The 23597-nt window shown below is 30.8% G+C and overlaps 2 protein-coding genes across 3 annotated transcripts; one reads left to right on the top strand and one right to left on the bottom strand.

Annotated features, from left to right (window-relative positions):
* Window positions 1-701: 701 nt before the first annotated feature.
* LOC126748646 (tumor protein p63-regulated gene 1-like protein) lies at window positions 702-7369 on the bottom strand. 2 transcript variants are annotated; one of them, XM_050458003.1, is made up of 6 exons: window positions 7015-7369; window positions 3808-4039; window positions 3582-3758; window positions 3147-3257; window positions 2119-2252; window positions 702-1806 (listed from the first exon to the last, which is right to left on the bottom strand). In XM_050458003.1, the coding sequence occupies exons 1-6, from the start codon at window positions 7226-7228 to the stop codon at window positions 1598-1600; spliced, it is 1077 nt and encodes a 358-aa protein (XP_050313960.1). In that variant the 5' UTR covers window positions 7229-7369; the 3' UTR covers window positions 702-1597. The 2 variants fall into 2 exon arrangements, with proteins under 2 accessions (XP_050313960.1, XP_050313962.1); XM_050458005.1 differs by lacking the exon at window positions 3147-3257.
* A 3463-nt stretch (window positions 7370-10832) lies between these two features.
* On the top strand, window positions 10833-13707 carry LOC126748803 (thyrostimulin alpha-2 subunit). The gene is made up of 3 exons (XM_050458270.1): window positions 10833-10944; window positions 11098-11207; window positions 13020-13707. Exons 2-3 carry the CDS (start codon window positions 11099-11101, stop codon window positions 13280-13282), a joined length of 372 nt encoding a protein of 123 aa, XP_050314227.1. The 5' UTR covers window positions 10833-10944; window position 11098; the 3' UTR covers window positions 13283-13707.
* The last annotated feature ends 9890 nt before the right edge of the window (window positions 13708-23597 follow it).

The following is a 23597-nucleotide window of genomic DNA, read 5'->3' as shown; positions in this document are numbered from 1 at the left end:
TGATGATTTTGGATATTATTTTTGTTAAATGTACACTTTTGTTCATTTTTATTATTTATAAGTTTTCAAAAAACTGACTAAATTTATATTTCCATTAATTCTTTTATATTTTATTATGGCACAATAATTGTTACAAATAATTTTTACAAAGGAGCAAGCGAGAACGTATGAAAATTAATGATTTCCATGCAAATCCTGCTTGTTCCATTTGTGCAATATCAGTTCTTAAAATACTTGTTCATTTTTCTATATTTCTAATTTTTTTGTAGTTATTTGTTAATGATTTTGAACATTTTATAAAAGTTGTTTATCTAATTTTATTTTTTTCCCTATTTAAAGATTTACTAGTGTCAATGCATACCAAGAAAGCGGTACTTATAATAATTAGTAAGGGTTATGACTAATTTGTATTTAAAACTTACTTAAGTAAATGTATTATGATTTTATATAATAAAACTTATACTTGTTTCTGTGATCACCACTAGAGTAAATGTAATCGGTGATAAAACACATTACTTGTAAATAAAGAGTAACTTTCAAATTTTGTTCGGGTTTTCTTGAAAAAAAAAACTAAAACTTACTTTAAATTATTAAAAATTACTGTTTAATCTAGTATAGTATACAGGATATCCCATTTAACTGAGTGTTTCGTTAATAAAGGACACTTGATTGAGGGACTTAAATAAAAGAAACCATTGTTACTTTTAACACCCTGTATATTTCCTCGTCTAAACAACGCAGATACATATAATATCCAATGTTCTTTGAGGAATTAATCCATTCCTGAGGGTGATACTTGAAAATCATTTCAGTATTTTAAAACATTAAAGGCTATATTTCGCATTATTTTTTAGCACGGTACAAGTAGTTTAATGAAAGATATGTACGGACATTAAGGTAATTTTGTATATACATGATTATATAGTAAATGAATTACAGTAAAATATGATTGACTGGCTGGAACATGTACATAAGAATTTCAGGTTACATTTTCGTATTCTGTAATCACGTAAGTATAAAAAATATGGAACTTATTAGTGTATAATTAGCTGATTATTTTTGTCAGAACTACCTTGTTATTATAAAAAATTTTATAACCTTAAACACTGTAGGTAATAAAATGTTTTTCGTCGTTGTAACCTTTCCTTGAAGGCCAATGGGAAACCTATAAGATATCCCAACATTTTTATTAGGCAAACGTATAACCAAACATTTTCAGCCTAATCTGAGGGTAAGATTTCTAATCTACAACATATTTTCTAGGTTTATAACCATCGCCTAAGCAAGCTTTGCACTATACTAATTTCTAAGTGAATACTAGATCATACATACACTTTCCACAATTTTAAATTCTACATTCACAAAATCATTATTACTTAAAGCTAAGGTGCCTTGACGAAAGTACTTGCTTAGACCACAAAATTTATTACTTTGCTCCTAAATAAAAATATTTCTGACAAAAACAACCAGCACACCATCAGGTATATAGGAATCTATGAAATACATATATTTATATATATATTTAAGTTACATACAATAGGTACACATATAATAATTGACCAAATAAATATCACATATAGTCAGGGAGGTAACTCTTTCAGAAACTAAACTTGCCTCTTACTTTGAAAAATCCTAAATCGTTACGGTTGTGTATTATTGCGCCGAATCCCACATAGTTTTCCAGGAGAACGTTCGAATGTAAAATTCGTGATTCATAGTTTTTGCCAAGTTCCATGATTGTCTTGCAGAAGTAGTCGTTGAAGTTATCTAAGTCGTAGATGCGCCTTTGGTTTTCATCGGAACAATCTAAGGTAATCATTAGCAATTGTTATTTTTTGATTGTAATTCTTATTTATTTTGTAGGGCCATACATTTTTCGGATGTTTAGTTATGAAGAAGTGACATGGGCAGAGACAGCTCTCATGTACAGAGAATATTTTTGCAAGTCCGTTAAATGTAATCTTTGATGAAATTATAGAGAATTTTATTTTGAATTAAAACATGTAATAAGAAACCAGTATATTAAATAAAGCCTATGATTTCATTGATATAAGTTCATGACATATTTTGATACTTGTTTAATATATTCTACATTACATGTATTAAAGTATATTTTACCTTTGTGAAAATATAGTGGATGATATGTGAATGTCCATATGGGTAGATCAACGGTAAAGGGGTTCCATTTCGATGAAAATTTAATAGGCTTCCCTTTTGCGAATAAAATCCGAATTCCTTTCATGTTTCGGTCTCTACAACAAAATCGACAAATTTTTATACAGAGAAATTAAAAATTCCTGTAGTTTTAGTAAAATCTGTTGCTAATATGATGTATTTAAAAAAAGCTTGATTATACTTACTTCTCCTTGATGAACTTAAATCATGTAGTTAGTACAGGCTCTCCCAAATAGAGAGTATCTTAAATTATGCCAACTTTGCTATAATTTTACGGATTTTAAATCTTTTGCGATTTCACTCTCGAATTGGGATACCCTGAACATTATTCACATTTTCCGGTTTAATATTAATTTGATATAAACTTCCAAGAAAAAAGCTCATATTTGCAAACCCTTTACTAATTTCCTATTAAGCGCTAAAGCTTAGTTCATGCAGTTTACTCGCTTAAACTATGTATGTATCCCAATATACAATATCTTATAAAAAAAAACTATAGAGGGTGCTAACTCGGAATGGTTTTAGCATATAAGATAGAAGATCTCAGATGAACAATCTATGATAGCAATAGCAAACATATCCTTGAAGATCAATTCAATATGAAACTCAGTTTTTAACAAATCAAGGATGGCGCTACAAGTATCCTTTAGCATCGGAGGTTTAAGGATAACCACCTGAAGATATTTCCTTTCAAAACCTGTATCAAGGTCTTTATGAAATGGAAGTTTCACATACAATAAAATACTGTATATTTTTTAAATAGAGCATCAGCGGTAGACCAAGGCTGTGAAAAGCCTTAATGGAACCATCTACCAAAATCTACTTGCCACAAAACTACAAATGCTCTAAAGAAATCTCCTTAATATCTACTAGTATTCGGATACATACATCAGCGTCACAAGCGTTTCTATTTTCCTAAATCGCTAACTCATTCAATCGTGCTAAAAGTGTTACAATTAAAAAAAAAATACCTAGTGGGAGATGAAAATGATTGAGATTGCTGATTGTCACTTGATGATGATGGCTTAAAGAAGCAATTTTCCCACATATTCGATATCCCGTCAGCCAATCCGTTTATTTTTCTGCATATAAAAAATAGATGATCAATTTTTTGTACCAATGTTTCTCATTAGTAGTAAAGTATTTTTGTTATAGGTAATATGAGTAAGCGAGTAAGGTCTTTTGAGTGAATTTATACACAAAAACTCAATTTAATCAAGTGCTTGTTGTGACTACATTCTTCTTATTTTACAGTGTTATAAGGTGCAATAACACACTGTATAGGGGGGCAACTACTCATTGCACATTTAAGGGATTATGCACGTTTTAAATTAAAAAAAGGCTCTTGGATCAAGAATTGGCTCTAAAAACAAAGCCGCGATTTCCATATTAAAGCATATACTCACGGAATTAAAGAGCCGTTTGGATAAATTAAATCACCAATTATAACCGCTTCGATGTCCTCCAATGGTAGCTTTTTGTAGCTGAGCCGTTTCAGAGCTATAAAGTCGTATTTTACCACCAAAAGGATTTTCGGGGTGAGAAGTATTAGGCGCTCCTTATCAGTATCCCAGTGGTTTATCCTGTAAAAATCCCATTAAGTAACAGAAACAGGTGTTAACGGGCTCTTACTGAGTAAGAAGAAAATACTGGATAACCGGCCCCTCGTGTTCCATATCAAGAAATTCAGCAGCGCATTCCAAGGCAGCACGTTCAGCAACACCATCGCGGTAAGTGAAGAAACTATTTGCGTCTTGTTCAGGGATTCTTGGAGGTGGTGTTGGCGGCTGATGGTGGATAGGTGCCTGCTTCTCTAGTACGGGCGACGGATCCTTCGGTTTTGCGCTCCACAAGGTCTCAGTTACTAAAAAGCAAAAAGTCGTAGTCAAAGCATAAAGTCGAATAACTGCGTCAATTAATATCAGACATCACACTCCTCGGCACTTCATTACGTCAGATGACCTCTCTGCGCAGAATTATATATTGGAACAACGGTCATTGGATACGCCTCCTTTTATAGGACACACCCACCGATCTATGAATGAAGAGTTACGATGAAATCATGTTATTCAAATCTTAAATAATGAAGGTTGGTTGCCTTTCATTCCTAGTGTAGGTATTCTTATATGCAAAAGAATGGTGATCAGATCCACATGACAACCTGCGCACAACGTCTTTTTCGATAGTTGTAATACAAGATGCATCAAATTTTATTTTGAGTTAACGGTCATTGGAGACAACCAACTCGTACTGTCTGACACGCCAATGTCCTCAATGTTAGAGGTGAAGCCCCGAAGTATAATTCTTTTTTCCCAATTGAATTGAAATTTTTAGTGATAACTGAACTCCTTAATAACGATAATTATAATAAAAGTTATGTACAGATGATAAGAGTTTGACATCACTTTATTGCGTGTAAAATTTGTTTATTCTCTTTTTATCTTTAGACATATGTAGATCTTTACATTTGTATATAAATAGAGATTTTATAGAGAACAACTTACGTATTCCAATAGACAAAAAATTTAATAATCTTTGGTAAAATTTCTGATTCAACTTCGCTGTCGATAACTATACTTCAAAATGCGCAGAGTACTATTTTAGGTTAATGGTCAGTGTACAGCACGCCCACCTCATCAATGTTAGAGGTAACCAGGTACAGGAGTGTAAAGATGTACTCATAATAAATCTTAGTAAATTCAGCATATTACTAGCCGTTTACAATAGATTTATAAATTTAGAGTCTGGCATATAGCACTTATTTTTTCGGTGATTCACCGATATCGATTTCTATTTTTTATATTTGTTCGGTTGCATATTTTTATTTGATTTCCATATAATAAAAAAATTTAATTACGCGATTTATTACGGAGAATAATGATGTTTGAGTGATTATAGGTCTCTTTAAGGCAGATAAAGGTCCTTTATACAAAACGAAAATTGTTGGGCTTCTATTGCAGAGTCTTTGTATACTACAAGTGAGTTTATACTTACAACTTGAGAATACTTAATAAATACATGTTAATACAATTTTAGTTCGTGAAGTAAAGCCTCATTTTAAATCCGAGAGAAATATAGAAGGAGACTTGCAAAAGCTTTAAAAAACAGATGCACATGACCATCTGCGATTTTTTTTTTGAATCTGGACAAGAAAGTTGGAGAACTACCACTTAAAATTTTCATAACGCATTGGAATATATCCCAGATCATCAATCCTTATCCAGAAATTAATATAGAGGAAATAATGAAAGTTCTCAAATATTAGACAATTAGCCATTGAGAATCGAGTAACCAAAAGTAAATACCAGAGAAAAGCAAAAATTTTAAGTTTCTTCAAAATAGTCAATTAAGGCGGTTGATAATGTCCTGCTAGATATTTCAATTGCCATCAAAAAAATTAGTGCAAACACAGATATCCATTATGAAAATTTTGGTTATTTTGGCAAAAATATATCTGCTGAACTTAAGAGCATTGAGGTACTAAATGCTGAAGTGAATTAGTTTATTACCAGTATATTAAATATACTTATAAAAATTTTTTTGTGATATTTTTTGCTTTGTAGGGTGGTTGGTATAATGTCAATGTACCGAATATGTATCTGAACTTCAGTCATGATCTAAAATTATAAGTATATTGAGTTTTATTATGCTTTCATCTTATTTTTGTCTAGGAAACTTGATATAATCAAGTTCCCTATATGTATAAATAAGACTAAAGGCATTGAGTCGTTTTGGCATATTAATATCATAATAATTTTTTAACAGCAAAGTGCCAAGGTTATATGCAGCAAATCTTCAAAAACTTCAGCACAGATGCTAAAGTTGAATTGTATCGTGAATGGTCCTATTACTTATAAACTACTTAGCATGCGTGTCCAATTGTCACTTCACACACGATTTTACTGTGAATGCACCTTAAATATTCCCAATTGAATTGAAATTTTGAGTGAGATTTCGGCGATAGTGTTTTGCTTTTGCTAAGATATTTGTAAGTTTTAAGGTTATGCCTAGCTGACAGTTCATTGACATAAGAAATTTGATAGAATACCTGCGCACAACGTCTATTTCGATAACTATAATGCAAGATGCGCAGAATTCTATTTTAAGTTAACGGTCATTGAACACGCCCAGCTCACTGAAGGACAGGCCCACATGTTCTCAATGTTAAAGGTTATATGTGTTAAATATTCTTCGAGACGATAATTGTAGAATATAATTGAGGTTCATGCTAACATGTATTTTGCTATTGTATATGTATTTATTTCCGCTTTAATAAATAGCCTATTAAATTACTATTAGATGGATTTGACTAAAATTTGGAATTTTGGGTTACGTCAAGGTAAAATGTATAAACTTTAACGTACTTCTGAACACTATGGTTCTTTAAGGCATAGACGTTCTAAAAACATTTGCAAAAAAACATACAAGACGTCCTTAGAACATTTATTTGATAACTTTTACTTCAATAAATGTTCTTCATATACTAAATGTACCTTTTAAGTAAGTTATAAATATTTTTTTAAATCTCCTCAAAAATGCGTCAGTTCTTTAGGACATTTTTACAAAAAAAAGTTCTTGGGGCAAAAACTTTAACCCACCCACTGACCCCAATTTCAGCTATTAAACCTAAACTATTAAATATGGGTCAAATAGATAATTTAATTGAATTTCGGCTTGTATTCCGTGATACATAAAACCCATAATATTTAATATGGTATTGATTTAAAAAAAAAATATCAAGTTGCAAAAACTAGCAACAAAATCTAAAGAACTACGCACTTGTTTCCGATTATCCGCCTACACCTAAATAAGCTTATTGATCTTTTGAATATAACTTACTTTTCGTTGAAAGGGATGATAACGGTAAAGGCAATCCACTCCAATAGCAGCTACTGTTGCTAGCTGTGCTATCAGTTTTGCTTATACCCCCTTTATTTTCCCGATAACTTTCCCTTAAACCTGAGGAGGATGGGACAGGCTGTTGCTCTCCGCTCTTGTTGAATCTCAGAGAACCGCCCCTAAATTCCTCGTGGATATCTTCTTCTAAAGACATTATTTACGGGTGATTTTTCGCTGTATAGATGCAGAAAATAGGACTCGGGGGTGACGTGGTGTTTATAAAATAGATTTATGTTAGTTTCATCAACTTTTAACTAAATTAATTCGGATCAAGAGTTGTGATAGACAGTCGGAGTTTAACAACAGAAATCAGCTGACGGCGCTGATGGGCGGTTATTGATTGGGGATGTCTTTACAGCGTTGCAAAGAAAAACTGTTCAGTTTTCCTAAAAACCATGCAAGTTATTAGGGTGTTAAGATTTTCAATATTTTTTCATCGAAATTGAAAAACTATGAATTTTTTATGTTTGGTCTGAAAGTAAAACAAAAAAAGACATTAATTAAATCAACAGGATAATGATTTCCGATTTTATAATATCAGCCAAATTAAATTTCTCAAAGTTTTACAGCTCGAGCTGCATATTTCACCTTTTGTGACTGAGATGGAGCTAGTAGCTGTTCTTTCTAAATTTAGGAAGAAAATTTCAAAAATTTGAATATTATACAGATTGAAGATGAAAACGAATTTCCAACCAAATTCGCGTATAATAAATTTCTTACGAATAATTAAACCCATTTTATTAATTTCAAGTACTGTGATTATTAATAAATCTATTACAAGCACGTACATTTATGATCTTTATACTTATCGTATTCATCCTAGGGGCATTTGAAACCAATATATACGAGTTTTACAATAATTATTATCAGTCTTTTATTGATTGCAGGCTGATCTGAGCCATAAAAATGTTTATTCGTTGATTCCTATAGAAATTTGAAGATTTCTCCTAAATATTTTCAATAATTGCGAGTTCATAACAATGATTACTTATTTAGTAATTTCCATGCAATCAATTATGATCGTTTACTATCTTTGCGATAATATCCAATCAATTACAGATCTATTGGGGCTTATCTAAATTTGATTTAGTCTGATGCAAGCTCATTTGAATAATATATTATTAATTTTAAGTCGATAATCTTTGGTTATCCGTGTCAATAATTTAATCAATATTAGGGATATACAATTATCATACTATATCACCATGATTAATAATCATTTAATTCCAGGCAACACAGTTATCGTATTGATTTTAGGTAAATTTATATATATGAATTTTACAATAATTATTATTATTGTTAATTTTATTCAGACCGATAAATGTTCATTTGCTGATTCCTGATGAAGATCTAACTAATTCTATGCTAAATATTTTCATTGATTACGAGTTGATAACCTAACAATGATTAATAATTTACTCATTTCCATGCACGTAATTATTATCGTTTACAAACACTGCGATGATTATCTAATCAATTGGGTCTTATCTGAATGTGATTCAGACTGATGCAAGCTCATTTGAATAATATATTAATGATTTTGAGGCCAATTTAATAAATGTTAGGCCATTAAAGGATATGTGATCATGCTACTATGTCACCGTGATAATTAATTGATAAGTAAGGAATATCAGATCATACAAATTAATTGAGTTTGAGTTCTGATCTGAATCATTAAAATGTTCATTCGTTGATTCCTGATAAAAAGCTATTTAGACATGCCACGAATCATTGCCATGATTATCTAATCAATTACAGACCAATTGGTGCGTTTCTGAATTTAATTCAAACTGATGCAAGCTCATTTAAATAATATATTAATATTTTTGAGGCGAATTTAATATAAATATAATAAGCTACCAAGGGATGTATGATCTTACTATGTCCCTGTAATAATTAATCAATCAATTCCAAGCAACTAAGGGATATACCAATGATCAAACCAATTAATTGAGTTTAATCAAGTGATCAAAATGTAACTAATTTTATGCTAAATATTTTTATCAATCTTAAGTTGATAACCCAAGATTGATTACTAATTTGCTCGTTTTTATGCAATTAATTATGATCATGTACAATTACTGCGATAGTTGTCTAATTAATTACAGACCAATTGGTGCTTGTCTAAATTTGATTCAGTAAGATGCAAGCTTATTTGAAATATATTAATAATTCTGAGGCGAATATAATCAATATTAAGCCATTAAGGTATATGATCATTCTATTGTCACTGTGATGATTAATTAATCAATTCCATCAAGTCAGAAATATCTAATCATACCAATTAATTGATTATTGAAGTTGATTCCTGATAAAAAGCTAACCAATCCTATGCTAAACATTTTCATTTATTGCGAGTTCAGAATTTACTTATTTCCACGCAATCAATTACGACCGTTTACAATCACTGCGATCACTTATCTGAATTTGATTCAGTCTGATGTAAACTTATTTAAATAATATAATAGTAATAATTTTGTATTGAATTTAATAAATATTAGGCCATTCAGAATTATTATTATTCTCCATTACTACCGTGATAATTAATTAATCAATTCCAGGCAAGTAAGTATGTTTGATCATTCCAACTATTGGTACCGATATTTAAATTAGTGATTTAAATTCGAGCCAATGAGGTCTTATCAATCACTAATTATAATCGATCAATTTCTGGCCATTCAATTTTTATGTGAATCATCACAACGATTTTATTGATTCAACCGATCAACCTATACAATCACTAGGATTATTATTTAATTAATTTCTATAAAAAATATTTCATTAATATAATCAATTCAAACGGGTTTCATTCTTTAAGCGGGTTATGTTGCTTTATGATTATTGATTCAACTCATTTCAAGGCGTTGAGGACTATCTGATGCCAGTATTTTATTGATTTTAAATGATAAATGTTAAAATTCCAGGATAATGAAGGCATATCTAAATTAGTAGTTATTTATTGCCTTGGTCAATTTTTCTTTATTCATTTTTGGTAGATTTTACAATAATAACTTTTTAGAATGACTATTTCAGTGCCTAAAAAGCCTATCGGGATTATCAAAATTGTTTTATTGATTCTAAGAAAGCATATCGATGATTTGTAGTAGTACAAAGTACGATAACAGTAGCGATATTAATCATAAAATGAGTTCAAAATCATTAAACTTTTTATTCAAATATATCATTAAAATAATCTATTGATTCTACTTTCTGAAGATTGCATGGGATTAAGTGCTTATATGAATAATATTCAATTTCAGACAGCTGAATTGCTTATTAATGCAATTTAAGAAATATCAATTTAATCAATTCCAGGCTATCAATAAAGTCCATAATTTTAATACCGTAAAGTAAGATTTTAACTGAGAAATAAAAGAATACATATATGCATCCCTAAGAGTGATGAATCACTCGATCCTTCTTCCAATTTTTTGAACTTATATGGTGTGTCTCCGGAAGGCAAGATGATGAAAGGAAATGCATTGGATGATATTACATTTCAGTTTGTCAAGTTGTTTTTTGCAAATAATTTATAAGATGTTCTTCTTAAATTCTATATTAGATTTTTCGTTAAACTACTCCGAATTCAAATATTTTACTCGGTGTGGGAGTAAATGCATAATCATCTTTTTTTTTTAATATTTCTACTCTTCTCGTATCCACTCTAACAGAAAAGGATAAAAAAAAATTAAGGTCCAAGATGGTTGTAGGCCGAACGTGACGGTAGCGTTACGGGGGTGGCGATATTGTTTAAAGGAAGGGATGGAGAGAAAAAGAGAGCAAAACTCGGGCGCAAATTGAAAGTTTCACTAAAGATTCTGTTGTCGTTCATTGCTCGGCTGCTCTTGCATACAATTTTTGTAAATCCAGGTGAGTACTTTTGTTGTTTTATTTAAATATTTTTATTCTTTCAATACAGTGCGGTCCATTAACTTTTGTATATATCAAAATGATATTTCATTCGTCCCACCCTTAACTATGTGTTTAATTAATAACTTAAATAATTTTATTTTTTCCCTTTAGGATGCTGGTCTTCTACTTTTTTTTTCTGGTAATTTTGTGTTCCAATGGTTTAACCTTAAACCCCGTAGAAAGGGATGGAGATTGGCATAAGCCAGGATGTCATAAAGTTGGTAAGTAATTAATGCGCTTTATTAATTAGGTCTTAAAAGGGATAAAACATTACCATTTTTTTAAATTAGTTAATTAATAAGGGTTTCCTCATTTTATTAGTCTTATTAATAAGATTCGATCTTCTTAAAAAAAATTATTTCGTGTTTTTTATTTTTTTTTCTGAATTTTATATGATTTTATGTAAAATTAATTGCAGAAGTGGAACGTACTTTTTTAACGTAGAACGCTTATACTTCTGACTATTTAAATGTGAAATATTAATAGGGTTAAAAAGTGCATAAAATTCTTCCCAGAATGTCCAGTATCATACAGGGTGAATACCAAGTGGATTTATTGTTTTTAAAGGCACATTTCTTATAAGTAAGCCCATCAATATGATCAAAAATTAAAAAATACAAAATCATTCTTATAGCTAACAAGAACCTACCGGTCAGTCGCAAATTTGGTCCACTCTTTATATAGATTCAATATGACCCTTCTTATGATTTAAATAAGCGGTTTATTTATTTTATTAAATTTCCTTTTAAGAATTTAACTATTTACTTTTGAATATGTCAATTAAACAAATATAGCCACCAATTAATCTGCGTACACTTAATAGTTTGGTCGATACGCATAATGGGCGTGATACTTGGCGCATGCGCTTTCATCATATACTAACGAAATTAAATGGCTGATTAATGATTAGAAATTTCATACTTTAGATAACGTGAAAAAATACTTAAAGGAATTCAGATTGTGGAAAATTCATGTTTCTTATTATAAGTGGGTAAAACTTTCCACTAATACTTTATACTAATTTTTTTAATCTTAATCGGTAATCTGGTCAATTTCTTTTTAGAAGTTTTTTTTTTTAATTTAAAAGAAAACTGTGTCATGTTGTTAGTTTGCGTTCTTGAAAGCTACACGACTCTCCTACTTTTCACATCATACGGCAACAGTGCTGGCAGGATCAGCCACGAATCAATCTGCGCAGACTTCATAGTTTGCTCGATACGCATTAAGGGCGTGGCACTTGAAACAAGCGCTGTTGTCATATATTAAGGAAATTAAGAGGGTTGAATAAATGAGTCAATCGGTGAATACTTATAACACTCAAACTTCTTATAAGTTAACGAAATTAGTAAAAATTAAAAAAATATTTGTAAAAAAAAATCATTTTTTACCCCATATATTTGGGAGATCCAATATGATTCTTTTTTTCTTAATTTTAATAAATATTCGACGAGTACTTGGAGTTAATTTTTTTAATGTTGCTAAATAACCTCTTCAATTATTTTTTTAATTTAAATTAAAACTGTGTCAAGTTATCATTTTGCATTCTTGGAAGCTACTGCACTCTTCTATTTTTCAAATAACATGGCAACACCGCATGTAGTACCGGCTGACACGCACCTACGTATACTTCTACTTTGATCCAGTAAAGTGTTGTTGTCATATGTTAAGGAAACTCTAGGCGTGATTAACGTTGATTCACAAATTGCAGGTCCCTTTTGAACAAATTTCAAACAAATAGTCTTTTATGGAAGATACTTAAATATGGATAATTCTTTCGAATTTCTTAGTGCAAAAAATAGGTAAAAATTTAAAAAAAAACTTTTAGCTTTAATACTCTTGTACTTCTCACAATATCTGGCAGCAGTGCTGGCACAATTAGCCACGAACCACAACCTGCACACACTTCATAGTTTGGTCGATGCTCATAGTACACGTGACACTTAAGCATGCGCTGTTGTCATATGTGAACAAAACTATGTTGGAATTTTTTACAAACATCCTAGTTTTAACTTAAAAATTCTCATCTCTTTTAGGACATACAAGAAAAATAAGCATTCGCGACTGCGTCTCATTCGATATAACAACCAACGCATGTCGGGGTTTTTGTGAGAGTTGGGCCATACCATCGGATCCTCAGAACTCCCAAATTACTCAGCCAGTAACTTCTATAGGAGCCTGCTGCAACATTATGGAAACTGAACCGATGGAAGTTCGTGTTCTTTGTAAGGATGGAATACGCACATTTGTGTTTAAAAGCGCCGTCAATTGCGACTGTTACCACTGTAAAAAAGATTAATATAAGACGTTCTTAATTAGTGTTCATGATGTAAGAGTTTATTTTGTTGCATTCCTGTTGTGGTTCTATTTGTTTCAAATTATAATTCTTTTGGTTTATAATCTAATTTTTGAATTATGACTCTGCTTGCTTTATAAATAAGAAACAATTAAAAATAAAATCAAACGAGGACAAAACCTTACTAGAATCATTGTATTTTATTGTGTAATGTATTTTATATCCCAGTTATTTGAATAAAGGCCAATTTAAAATTGTTGTAACCATTTTAGAATTATTGTATCTTTTCGGTCGTTAACAAATTGTAACCCCATACAAGAACCCATGCCGACCATAGAAGATTGTACATAACTCCCCCCAAAAGGCGATATTGAATTTTCAATAGATGTTCTTATATAGTGTGTGTATGAATATATTACTATTTAGTTTTCAGTGTTTTAATTTAAATTTAGTTCTAAGGTTCATGCACGAGGTATTTTTTAAAATAAATAACTTACAACAAATTAGTTGTTTGATGCATGATTTCCAAGCAAAACATTAAATTACTTGAAAGGGCACGTTTGCATCTCAAAAATGCAGGTTTTAACTAAAAAATGCCAATAAGAAATAACATAAATTATAATAATTTAATTTATAAATTAAAGCAATATCTATAATCGATTTCCAAACAGAAGCATGTAAAATATAATTTCCAGTGTGTTTTACGGCTGAAATTATGCGTGGCCAAGAATTTCTTAAATTGTATGTATTTAAATATAAAAATTAATTTTCATTTTATATTAAAAAAAATCGACTTATGTATGTGTTTTCAGTAGCTTTTGACTAGGTCTTACAGTTGAGTTAATAAATTACAAGTCGATGACATGGAAGAGAAGCACGGTTAGACTGGTAGTCATGACAATGATAGAACATCATTTAAAATAAGTTTTTGTATTAATAATTATGTATGTATATTATTTACAGATGGAATCCTAACGTTTTCCCAAAAAGTACTGATTTTGCTAAAACAACAGCTCTATCAATCGAAGACGTAGTTCCTTACAAGTGAAACATAATTTATATGCATTTAAAATTGTTGAATAAATGTTTAGTTAAGTTATAGCTAGTTATAAATGTAAAGTTGAATAAGTACAAGCTTACCTAACTTTTACGATAAAAATACCAAAAAATTTTAAAGATAATTTGATCAGCTTCAATTTATCACTGATTGATTTTCTTGATTTGAGATTTTATTTTTGAGTAATTTACATAAAAGAAAAAGTTTTTGTAAACGGATGAAGCAGCCTACTGGTGGAGGAAGACTCTTCGGTTTTTGAAAAGTAGAGTTCAAAGGGACACAAATATATAAAAAATTGCGACCTAAAAGTCCAGATAAGGTAGACTATAAAAATCGTGAAAAATTTCGATGCGTAGCTTCTGGGCCCTGTAACACAACCACTACAAGTTATACAATTGTAAAAATATTTTCTACACTTGTAATTTTTCCGTAACAGAACAATCTTGTAATTACCTGTGCGGCTCTACTAATTACGGAAGATTTTTTACATATGTAGACGTATTCTGTAACACAACTTCAGCACTTGTATATTTGTATTAAAGTATTTCTCACAATTGTAAATAATGTTCTACCCATTTATATCAGTGGGTAAATTCGGTAAACGTAGTATTTTAATATCAACTTTCTCACTGTGAACATTAGTTTTCGTTCTCGGTATGTGGTCAAGTGACTCGGAAAGTGACAATGAAGGTGCCCCCCACAGGGAATACCGATTCAACATAAGAACAGACTTTAATTTTCTTAGCGATGGCGAGTTCAAGGAAAGGTTCCGTCTTAGCAGCAATGTCAAAGTCTTGTTCGGGATATTGGAGCTAAATAATAACACAATTCGGTGGTATGGATTGACTCCAGAGCAGAAGATATTATTAATTGCTCTACATTGGCTAGGAAATGGAGGTCAGTATCATGGCGTTTACGATATGCATGGAGTTTCAAAAATGACTGTGTGCCGATACGTACATGACACTGTTAATGCGGTAAATGATATAAAATTTGACGAAATCGTGTCATGGCCACATAATACATTGGATATTATTCAAAGATTTCATGGCATCGCCGGTTTTCCCGAAGTATGTGGTGCTGTCGATGGAACACTGATAAATATAGATGCCCCGACTATAGACGAGCCAGCCTTTGTAGATCGCCATGGTAAACATTCAATTAATTGCATGGCTGTTTATGGTCCTGACCTAAAATTTTATTATGTTAGTGCTAACTGGCCCGGTAGCGTTCATGACGCAAGAGTACTTCGTAACAGTAATTTATTTTGAAGAATGGAAAATGGTTGGAGACCCCATCCTAATTCGGTGATTCTGGGAGACTCAGCTTATCCGCTAAAACAATGGTTGATTCCACCAACATATGAAAATCCACTAAATCAAGCCCAACAGGATTTCAACAGAGCTCACAAACGAACAAGAAGAGTAATAGAAAATGCGTTTGGGATTTTAAAAGAAAAATTTCCTTGTTTGAGCTACCTACGCGTGAGCCCTGTTTTTGCTGCAAATGTTTTCAAATGCTGTGCCACTTTATGCAACATTTCAAAAGGTGATGGGGACGCGGATGATTTCATGGTAGACGATGGTGAAGAGTTATCAGACAATGAAGAAAATTATGAACATCTCGATGACAATCCCCCTGTTGGAGCGCAAGCTAGAGTAGGCGAACTGATTAATTATTTTAACAGAAACAACAGACTCTAGTAGTAAAATATGTATATAGGGTGCTCTAAAATTTATTAAAAACGTGTTTCATTTCTATACTAAAGTTCAAAAATATACATATCTACAAAATAAAGACGAAAATATTTATTTTATTTATTAACAACTTTTATTAACGAAGGATTTAAACTATATCTAAACTACAGGTACTAGATAAATTATTATAAAAATAAATAGGTCCTGCCGTTTTCTGATTGGAAGTTATTTTGGAACTGCGAGGTAACTTCAGAAAATGGTAACTAATTTTAATATTTCCAGCTTGGTTTTATAGTTTTGTAATTTTATACGTTCAATTTGTAGTTTCAGCTTTTCATTTTTATCGTCACTTTCACCCGTGCTTTCGACAACTTTTCTCTTTCCTACAATTGAAAAGTAGAAATGAGAAATGGAATGATGGATGGATTGGAAATGGATTTGTTATAAAATTTTGCATTTTCCTGTACTGTTTATTTCAAAAGACACATAAAACCTATATACTATTCTATACGAGTTGATAATAACGAATGACTTGGGTGGACAGTCTCATTTGGTACAGGCGTTTCTGTTGACTGAGTCTGGGCTACCTCGAACGACTCAGAGACTCCAAGTCGACAAATAATTGGAGATTCCTTTCCAACAATATCCAAAATCATCTTATCTATTTCCGTTAACATGCCTTTCCCACCAGTCCCTGTTTTTTTCGCGTTGTCTATTTTAAGCTAAAATGCGAAATAGTATATTATGTCATTGTGTATATTTTATCTATAATGGGTTTAGTACCTAATGCCAAAATTACTTGTAAATAAATTATGTTGATTGCTCAATAACGAAATACTCACCATTGCAGATTTCTTCAAATTCTGCCAGACAGTATCTCTTACGTAGGTCTAATCCTTCTCTACTGAAACTAAGCATATACTTTGGGCTACTTGGGCTATTTCCTTCCATTTCTCGACTTTATCTTGCTTTTTAAGTCTATCTAAGAAAGCACCAAATAGAATTTCCTTGTTTTCTTTATTTTTGTCAAAAACTGCATTTTTCTTTCGAAAATAATTTTAATATTTTTAGACGACATTTTTACTAACCGAAATCAGCCTTCTCACCGTATCGCTTATACGAATTAATCCTACAACAGCTTAAACTCGTTTTAACAATGCTGTTATACATATGTACGCGTAGTCCTACAATTGTAAAAAAATTACAATTCTAGTTGTTTCTGATGTGTTACTGAATTCATCACGACTTGTAGGTACGGTAAATTAATTGTAACTTGTAAACTTGTAACAATTGTAGTGTTTGTGTTATAGGGCCCTGGCGTTTTAAGTGTACATTTTTAAATGGATCATGCATCTATTTATATTTTTTACCCTTTACTGGCCGAGCAATATTTTTTTAATTGATATTATACAGAGGCTACACATCACCAAGAAATTCCTAAATTCTGTCGATTACAATATAAAATTTGTGATACATTGCGTCGTATTCGGTATATATTTTTAAATGATTCAAAATTCTATTAATATCCTTTACCCTTTGCCAGCTATGTGCACTTTTACTTATGGTATTAATTGTAATTTATTAATTTAAATTTATTATTATACAAAAAATTAACTTATGGGCGGTCAGAGGCTATGCATCACGTAGAAATTCCTAAACTTTGTCGTTTAATTTACGTTGAAAACATTTATGTTATGTTGTATATGTTATGTACATTATGTTGTATTAAGCTCTTATGGAGGGCCTGTACTTTTTAGGACTTTGGTTCTATTTAGGGTAAAGAGACAGTAATCCAGAAATATGGGGCTACAACCTGATTATTTACAATTTTTCATTTGTTTTATTTTTAGGACGTCTTAGAAGTAAAAAAAAAATGTTGTTCGATTTTTGTATTGGGAATTCGATACAGGTCGCAACGGTTCTTTGAATTTTATGAAATTTAACGGGTCGAGTTCAGTTGAACCTTATCTGTATAGTTTTTGGTTATTGTCAGCATATGGGAAGTATTTTTTTAACATTGAAAGCCTAAGAAATTGGTGATATTCTAGCCCCTCTGACGGGTTAAGGGTATCTTTGCAGAAATAATGACCCACAGAAGATATGGGCGTCTCATCGAGAACTATAAATTTTATTAGAGTTTACTTAAAACATTTTTTTTAAATTATTTATATTCATTAATTTAAAAAAAAAATCATTTAAATTTAATAAAGCTACATTCTTTTAACAAAATAATGTTTCAACCTTAACTCTGTAAATTATAAAGGGTGAGTAATATTAATTTGAAAATGCCGATTTTTCTACTTTTTGAATTGCGACCTAGAATTCTAGATTAAGGGGACCATAAAAATTGTGATAATAGGAAGAATCGAGTGGAGGTGTATATTTTTAAATGGTTCAATATTCTATTACCATCCTTTACTGGCCGAAAGATTATTTTTTTATTATTATTATCCAAAAATAAATTTATGCGTGGCCAGAGGTTACGCATCACCAATAAATTCCTCGTCAAAACATCATCGACTTTCTTCAAGAAAAAACAGGCTTGCATCAGACAGTTGTGAAATATAAGTAAATAATGTAATTCTGTTAAACTGTAATAAGCAGGAAGTTAGCAATTACACTAGTATAAATAGCTATTGGAGACCAATATTAAAATTTCTCGTAGCGATGTTCATCCTAGTATTAATACTAGAAGCACTGCCCAGAGATGCGATTGAAAACTAGACGATAATGATTGGGAAAATTATTTAAAATGATATGGGAAATCCTTATAAATGAATTTAAAGGGGAATTGATAGACAAAATAAATTAAGTTTCTGTGGATTAAAAAACATTAATTCCAAAGTAATACATAATAGTAAACATATTTTTGAGTTGCGACTTATGTTGGAAAGTCTGGAGTAAAAGTCCAAATAAAACTCCTTACACATCTTTGAAGTTGAACAAGCTGAAGATTAAATCTTATCTCAGGTCTTAGATCATTTATTTTCTATCATAAATGAACTATTAAAATCTCTGCAACCGATATAGATTACGCTTTTCGATTAAATTAGGAAAATATGAGAATAAAGCGGAATCGATAATAGTAAAATTGTCAATATCAAGCGTAGCAAGGTCTGTCAAGTCCAAAAACTCTTTCGAAACACGTTGACTTACATATAAAAATTGTGACAATAGGCAGAATAGTGGTGCGTAGCCACGCACAAGGCGTTATTGGTATATGGACATATATATTGTTAAATGGTTCAAAATTCTATCAACATTCTTTACCCTTCAGTGGCCAAGGTATAATTTTTAATATTGTACAAAACCAAAATATATGGCATGGCCAGAGACTAAGAACTGCAGACACACACATCTATTTATTTTCAAGTTAAAAAAAATAAATTTCATTTAATTGTCACATTTTTCATACTTTTCATACTTTTGTGCCCTAGATCCTCTTGATGAGTGTATGTACATATTTTGTTAAAATGTTTTTTTCTGTGTTGCAAACCACTTAATAATACCACTATGTACTTTTCATATTTTTTATTCATTGGAAGTACATTTATATTGAATCACTTTTTCATAATTATGACATTATAATAGAAAAATACAGATATTTGTGTTTTAAAGTATAGTATATTTTTCAGGAAGTTTGACTTGTAAAAATGTATATATTACGTCAACAAATTCCAGATGAACTAACCTTAAATTCGTTAAACTAATCTAACCTGAAGAAACTTCCTAGATCCGACCCAATTGAAATATTAGAACCATAAAATATCAAATTTATTAAAAATTAAGCAAAATAGCCTATAAAATCCCAGTGCAGTCCGATCCGCAATAAATCATCCCTTAGCCTTTTTAACATGAAAATGAATGGGCGGAATAAAGATAGGCATATATATGTTGTTGACCGTTTGTGGATTGAAAAAACCAAACATCTCCTTACAGTTACTAACTTTTAGCGCTGTTCATGAAAAAAAGTGAAATTTCCGTAAATATTTCTACCGAATGAAAAACTTCCAACTAAATTAGTTCCTTTTTTTCAATTAGCAACTATCGGCTAATCAAAAGCCGCTAGTAATTAGCAAAAATGTTCGTGTATATAATGCATAGCTTCCCTTTCACTTTTTATACCCTAGAGTAACTGATAAGCCTTATTGGTTTAGCCTTGCAAATACAAATACACTGCTGGACATGTACTCTCTCTCTTGCTGCAAGCAAACTATCCATGACGTCAAATGTTATATGCGCAATCGAATGACTCACTCTGATTACGGAAATATGAAATCTGATTGGTGAATAACAATGAACGTTGATTTTATCAACATTTTATTTATTGCTTAGGAGAATTAAATTACGAATAAACTAAATGTTATTAAATATCACAACGTTTTTAAGAAATTTTGCCGCACTTCATTTAGGAAGTGTATTTTAAAAAATAGCATAAAATATTGGCGCGTGTTATGTGTGTTTTTATTTGAAATATAACTCGATAAACATGTAGAAGCATGGAACAGAACATCAAAATGGAAATTGAGATATCTCCTTGACTTCACGCGTTTTGATCAGAATTTTAATTCCGCAGCTGAAACCCCCTATCGTAACAATATTTTTAAGGATGGGCGTTTAACACAAAATAAGTTTTTATAAAAAACTCTTCAGAAAGCAAAATTTTGAAAAAGTACAAATATATGGCAATGCTGCTTTGCGCAGTGTCGTCTAAACAGCGGCCAGTTTATGTATAGCGTATGCCCTGGACTAGTGAAAGACCGCATTGTTACCATAGAAAGAAAAGAAGCAGAGCTTACGAAATTAAACTAAATAAATTAAATGAAATAAATATACTAGATTAACTTTTTTAAATTAGCGGCAAATCCATGGCAGAAATCTTACTTTATTACAAATGTTAAAGTGAAAGTTCTTAACTTATAGAAATTGTTTGTTAAATGACAACATTACTTTGCGCGAAAAATTATTTTGAACGGCCAGTAATGGTATCGCGCATGTGCTGGACTCTAAGCGCTGTTGCTCTATAACGCGAAAAGTAGCAGATCTTATGAAATTTTATTGTCCTTTTATATCCTTTAATAGTTTTTTTATTTCCTGATAATTCTGGCAAGACTAAGCTGTTTAAAAATGTATAGAAATGGGATTGTGCCACATTAACAGTTTGTATGAATAATTTATTGGGAAAATTGGAAAAGGATACATGGGTCTTTGCCTAGCTATTATTTATGTATAAAGACTGGTGTGATCCTTTAACCATAAATACATTTTTTTTAACTTGGCGCCTATAATCGTGTTTTGCATCAATTATCATCTTTTTTCAAACACATCTAAAGCTGAATATTTTTTAAGGACAATAAAGTTTTACACACTTTTTATTCCATTTTAACGCCTTCTTTTACAAACTGCATTACCATTAGAATACTTAAAGTACTTTATTAATGATAGCAGAATATGCATGATGCTTTCAGCTAGAGTGTTATTGTGCATATTGATGGTTTATTACTAAATTTTCGCGTTTTACCCATTACCTTTAATAATCAACACGAGGGTTAAGGTGTTTGCTCAACGAAATCTGAGATGCAAAAATATTGAAAATTTTATATGCAAATTACTCAGTTAAAAAAATACTCTATTGGCAACTCTATATTATTAATTCTTGCTCATTAATTATGATTTTTGCTCCAGTGTTTTTTTTTAAGAAAAAAGGAATTCATGACAACATCCACAGCAATAGCACCGATATTAATCCTTATCTAGCTTTGACAGAAAATTATTCATGAATATTTAACGCAATATTATCAATTGAATTTGATTTGATAGTAGTCAAGAATTTGATAGCATACATATGACCATGCCAACGTACCTAAAAATGTGCGAAAGTTTGGGTAATAATGGCTTGGGTAAAAAGTTTTTGCATACTAAAATTTTATACAATTGAAAAAAAAACCATCTAAAATTAAATTGACCAATCTAGGAATAACAAATGGGTCGATAATCATTCATCAAAGAGTTATGTATAATCAGCATAAAAGAAAATTTAATTACATTCGTAATGAATTAATGAATATTCCTTGTTATGTTGCGATTAATGGCTAGCAATTATTATTTATTGCAGCACATGGGGAAAAAAGCTTGGGGCGCATGCTAGTCATATAGTAAATCATTAAAAAAATAAATTATTCTAAAGCTTACTATAAAATACGAAAAAAGGAATTGAATTTCCGGAAGTAACATCTTGTCAGTTTTATTTATTATTGATGATACGTCAACCCATTTTTGAATTTTAAAAGGATTCATGAACATTTTCTTAAGACCTACTTCTTTTATATGGAAAGTTTTCCATTTTATTTCCTTTGTCTATAAGGGAAACAAACATTTTCAATAATACTAATATATACAGAGTAAAGGTCAAAAACTAACGAATTTCCCCATTTAACTGTTTTATTTTTCATATTTTTTCCGACCCCATCCTTCTTAGGAGCTTACAGTTATATTTATTTATTATTTATTACCTTAAGCCACTTGGATAACAATAATTTTATTATTCCATGATTTCATCAATATTTTATTAAATATTATACAGACCGATGAGGAACACAAATTCACAAATTATGTTGAGGATCGATCGCTTTATCAATCCGATAATTGAATATAAATTTATTTTTATTTGTAATTGCGTCGAGAAAATGTCTGGTTTATTTTTTGGTTTAATATTTTAAATTTGAATTTTGCAACTTTTCACAAGAGAAAAATTATTCGTTCGTCATTCATCCACCGTCATTTTGAATTTCAAACAAGGTACTTCTATCCTTTACTTTTTACTTATTTTGTATGCTGTATAAACGCAATGACTAGTAACAAGGAGTTCTGCGCAGCCATAGCGCTAATGCAGTGCTACGATTGCAGGTGCAATAAGCGTTGATTAAAAATGGAATCTGCGCATTTAAGAGTAATCATTGAAAAAAGATTTATTGGTTATTGAGGAGAGAGGATAGACACTTTGCTACGACTGCGTGTTCAATGATTGGTAACTAAAATAAAACTGGATATCTTAGTAATGATTAGTAACTAAAATAAAAGCAGTTCTACGTTAAAGGAGAGTAATAATAATCGTGGAAAGCCTTTTATTGGTTTATTCAAGTCACTATACAACCATCATCGACTTGTTGTTTATACCGATCTATAAAATATCCATTACAAGTCTCTCTCTTTAATACGATTATATATGCAGTGACTGTTTACTAAAAATGAAGTTCTGCGCATTTAAAAGGAAACGATGAAAACATTTTTACTATTGGGTATTACGGAGTCGGGGTAATCATAAGAATATCACTTTGATACAACTGCGTGTGCAAAGACCGTTTACTAAAAATGGAGCTCTGCGCATAAAAAAGAAACATATGAAAAAAAATTTATTATATCTATTTAGGAATGGGTATGTCCATAAGAGTTTCGCTTTGCCACGACTGTGTATGCAATGACCGTTTGCTAAAAATGGAGTTATGCGCAGTTAAGAGGAAACAATGAAAAAAGAATATCATTTTGGAACCACTACATGTGCAAT

Source organism: Anthonomus grandis, chromosome 22 (assembly GCF_022605725.1).
Source record: "Anthonomus grandis grandis chromosome 22, icAntGran1.3, whole genome shotgun sequence".
In the NCBI taxonomy this organism is placed as follows: domain Eukaryota; kingdom Metazoa; phylum Arthropoda; class Insecta; order Coleoptera; family Curculionidae; genus Anthonomus; species Anthonomus grandis.
The sequence above is the reverse complement of the archived record's forward strand: the minus strand, read 5'-3'. Positions and strand labels throughout refer to the sequence as shown.

What these genes read in the sequence shown, in the direction of transcription:
- LOC126748646 (XM_050458003.1), bottom strand. Translation starts at nt 7,228, where the DNA reads ATGTCTTTAGAAGAAGATATCCACGAGGAATTTAGGGGCGGTTCTCTG. An exon ending in CCAAACGGCTCTTTAATTCC is followed by an intron (nt 3,258 to 3,581) that starts GTGAGTATATGC and finishes TTTTATATGCAG; the next exon opens with AAAAATAAACGGATTGGCTG. An exon ending in TCCACTATATTTTCACAAAG is followed by an intron (nt 1,807 to 2,118) that starts GTAAAATATACT and finishes TGATTACCTTAG; the next exon opens with ATTGTTCCGATGAAAACCAA.
- LOC126748803 (XM_050458270.1), top strand. Translation starts at nt 11,099, where the DNA reads ATGCTGGTCTTCTACTTTTTTTTTCTGGTAATTTTGTGTTCCAATGGT. An exon ending in GCCAGGATGTCATAAAGTTG is followed by an intron (nt 11,208 to 13,019) that starts GTAAGTAATTAA and finishes CATCTCTTTTAG; the next exon opens with GACATACAAGAAAAATAAGC.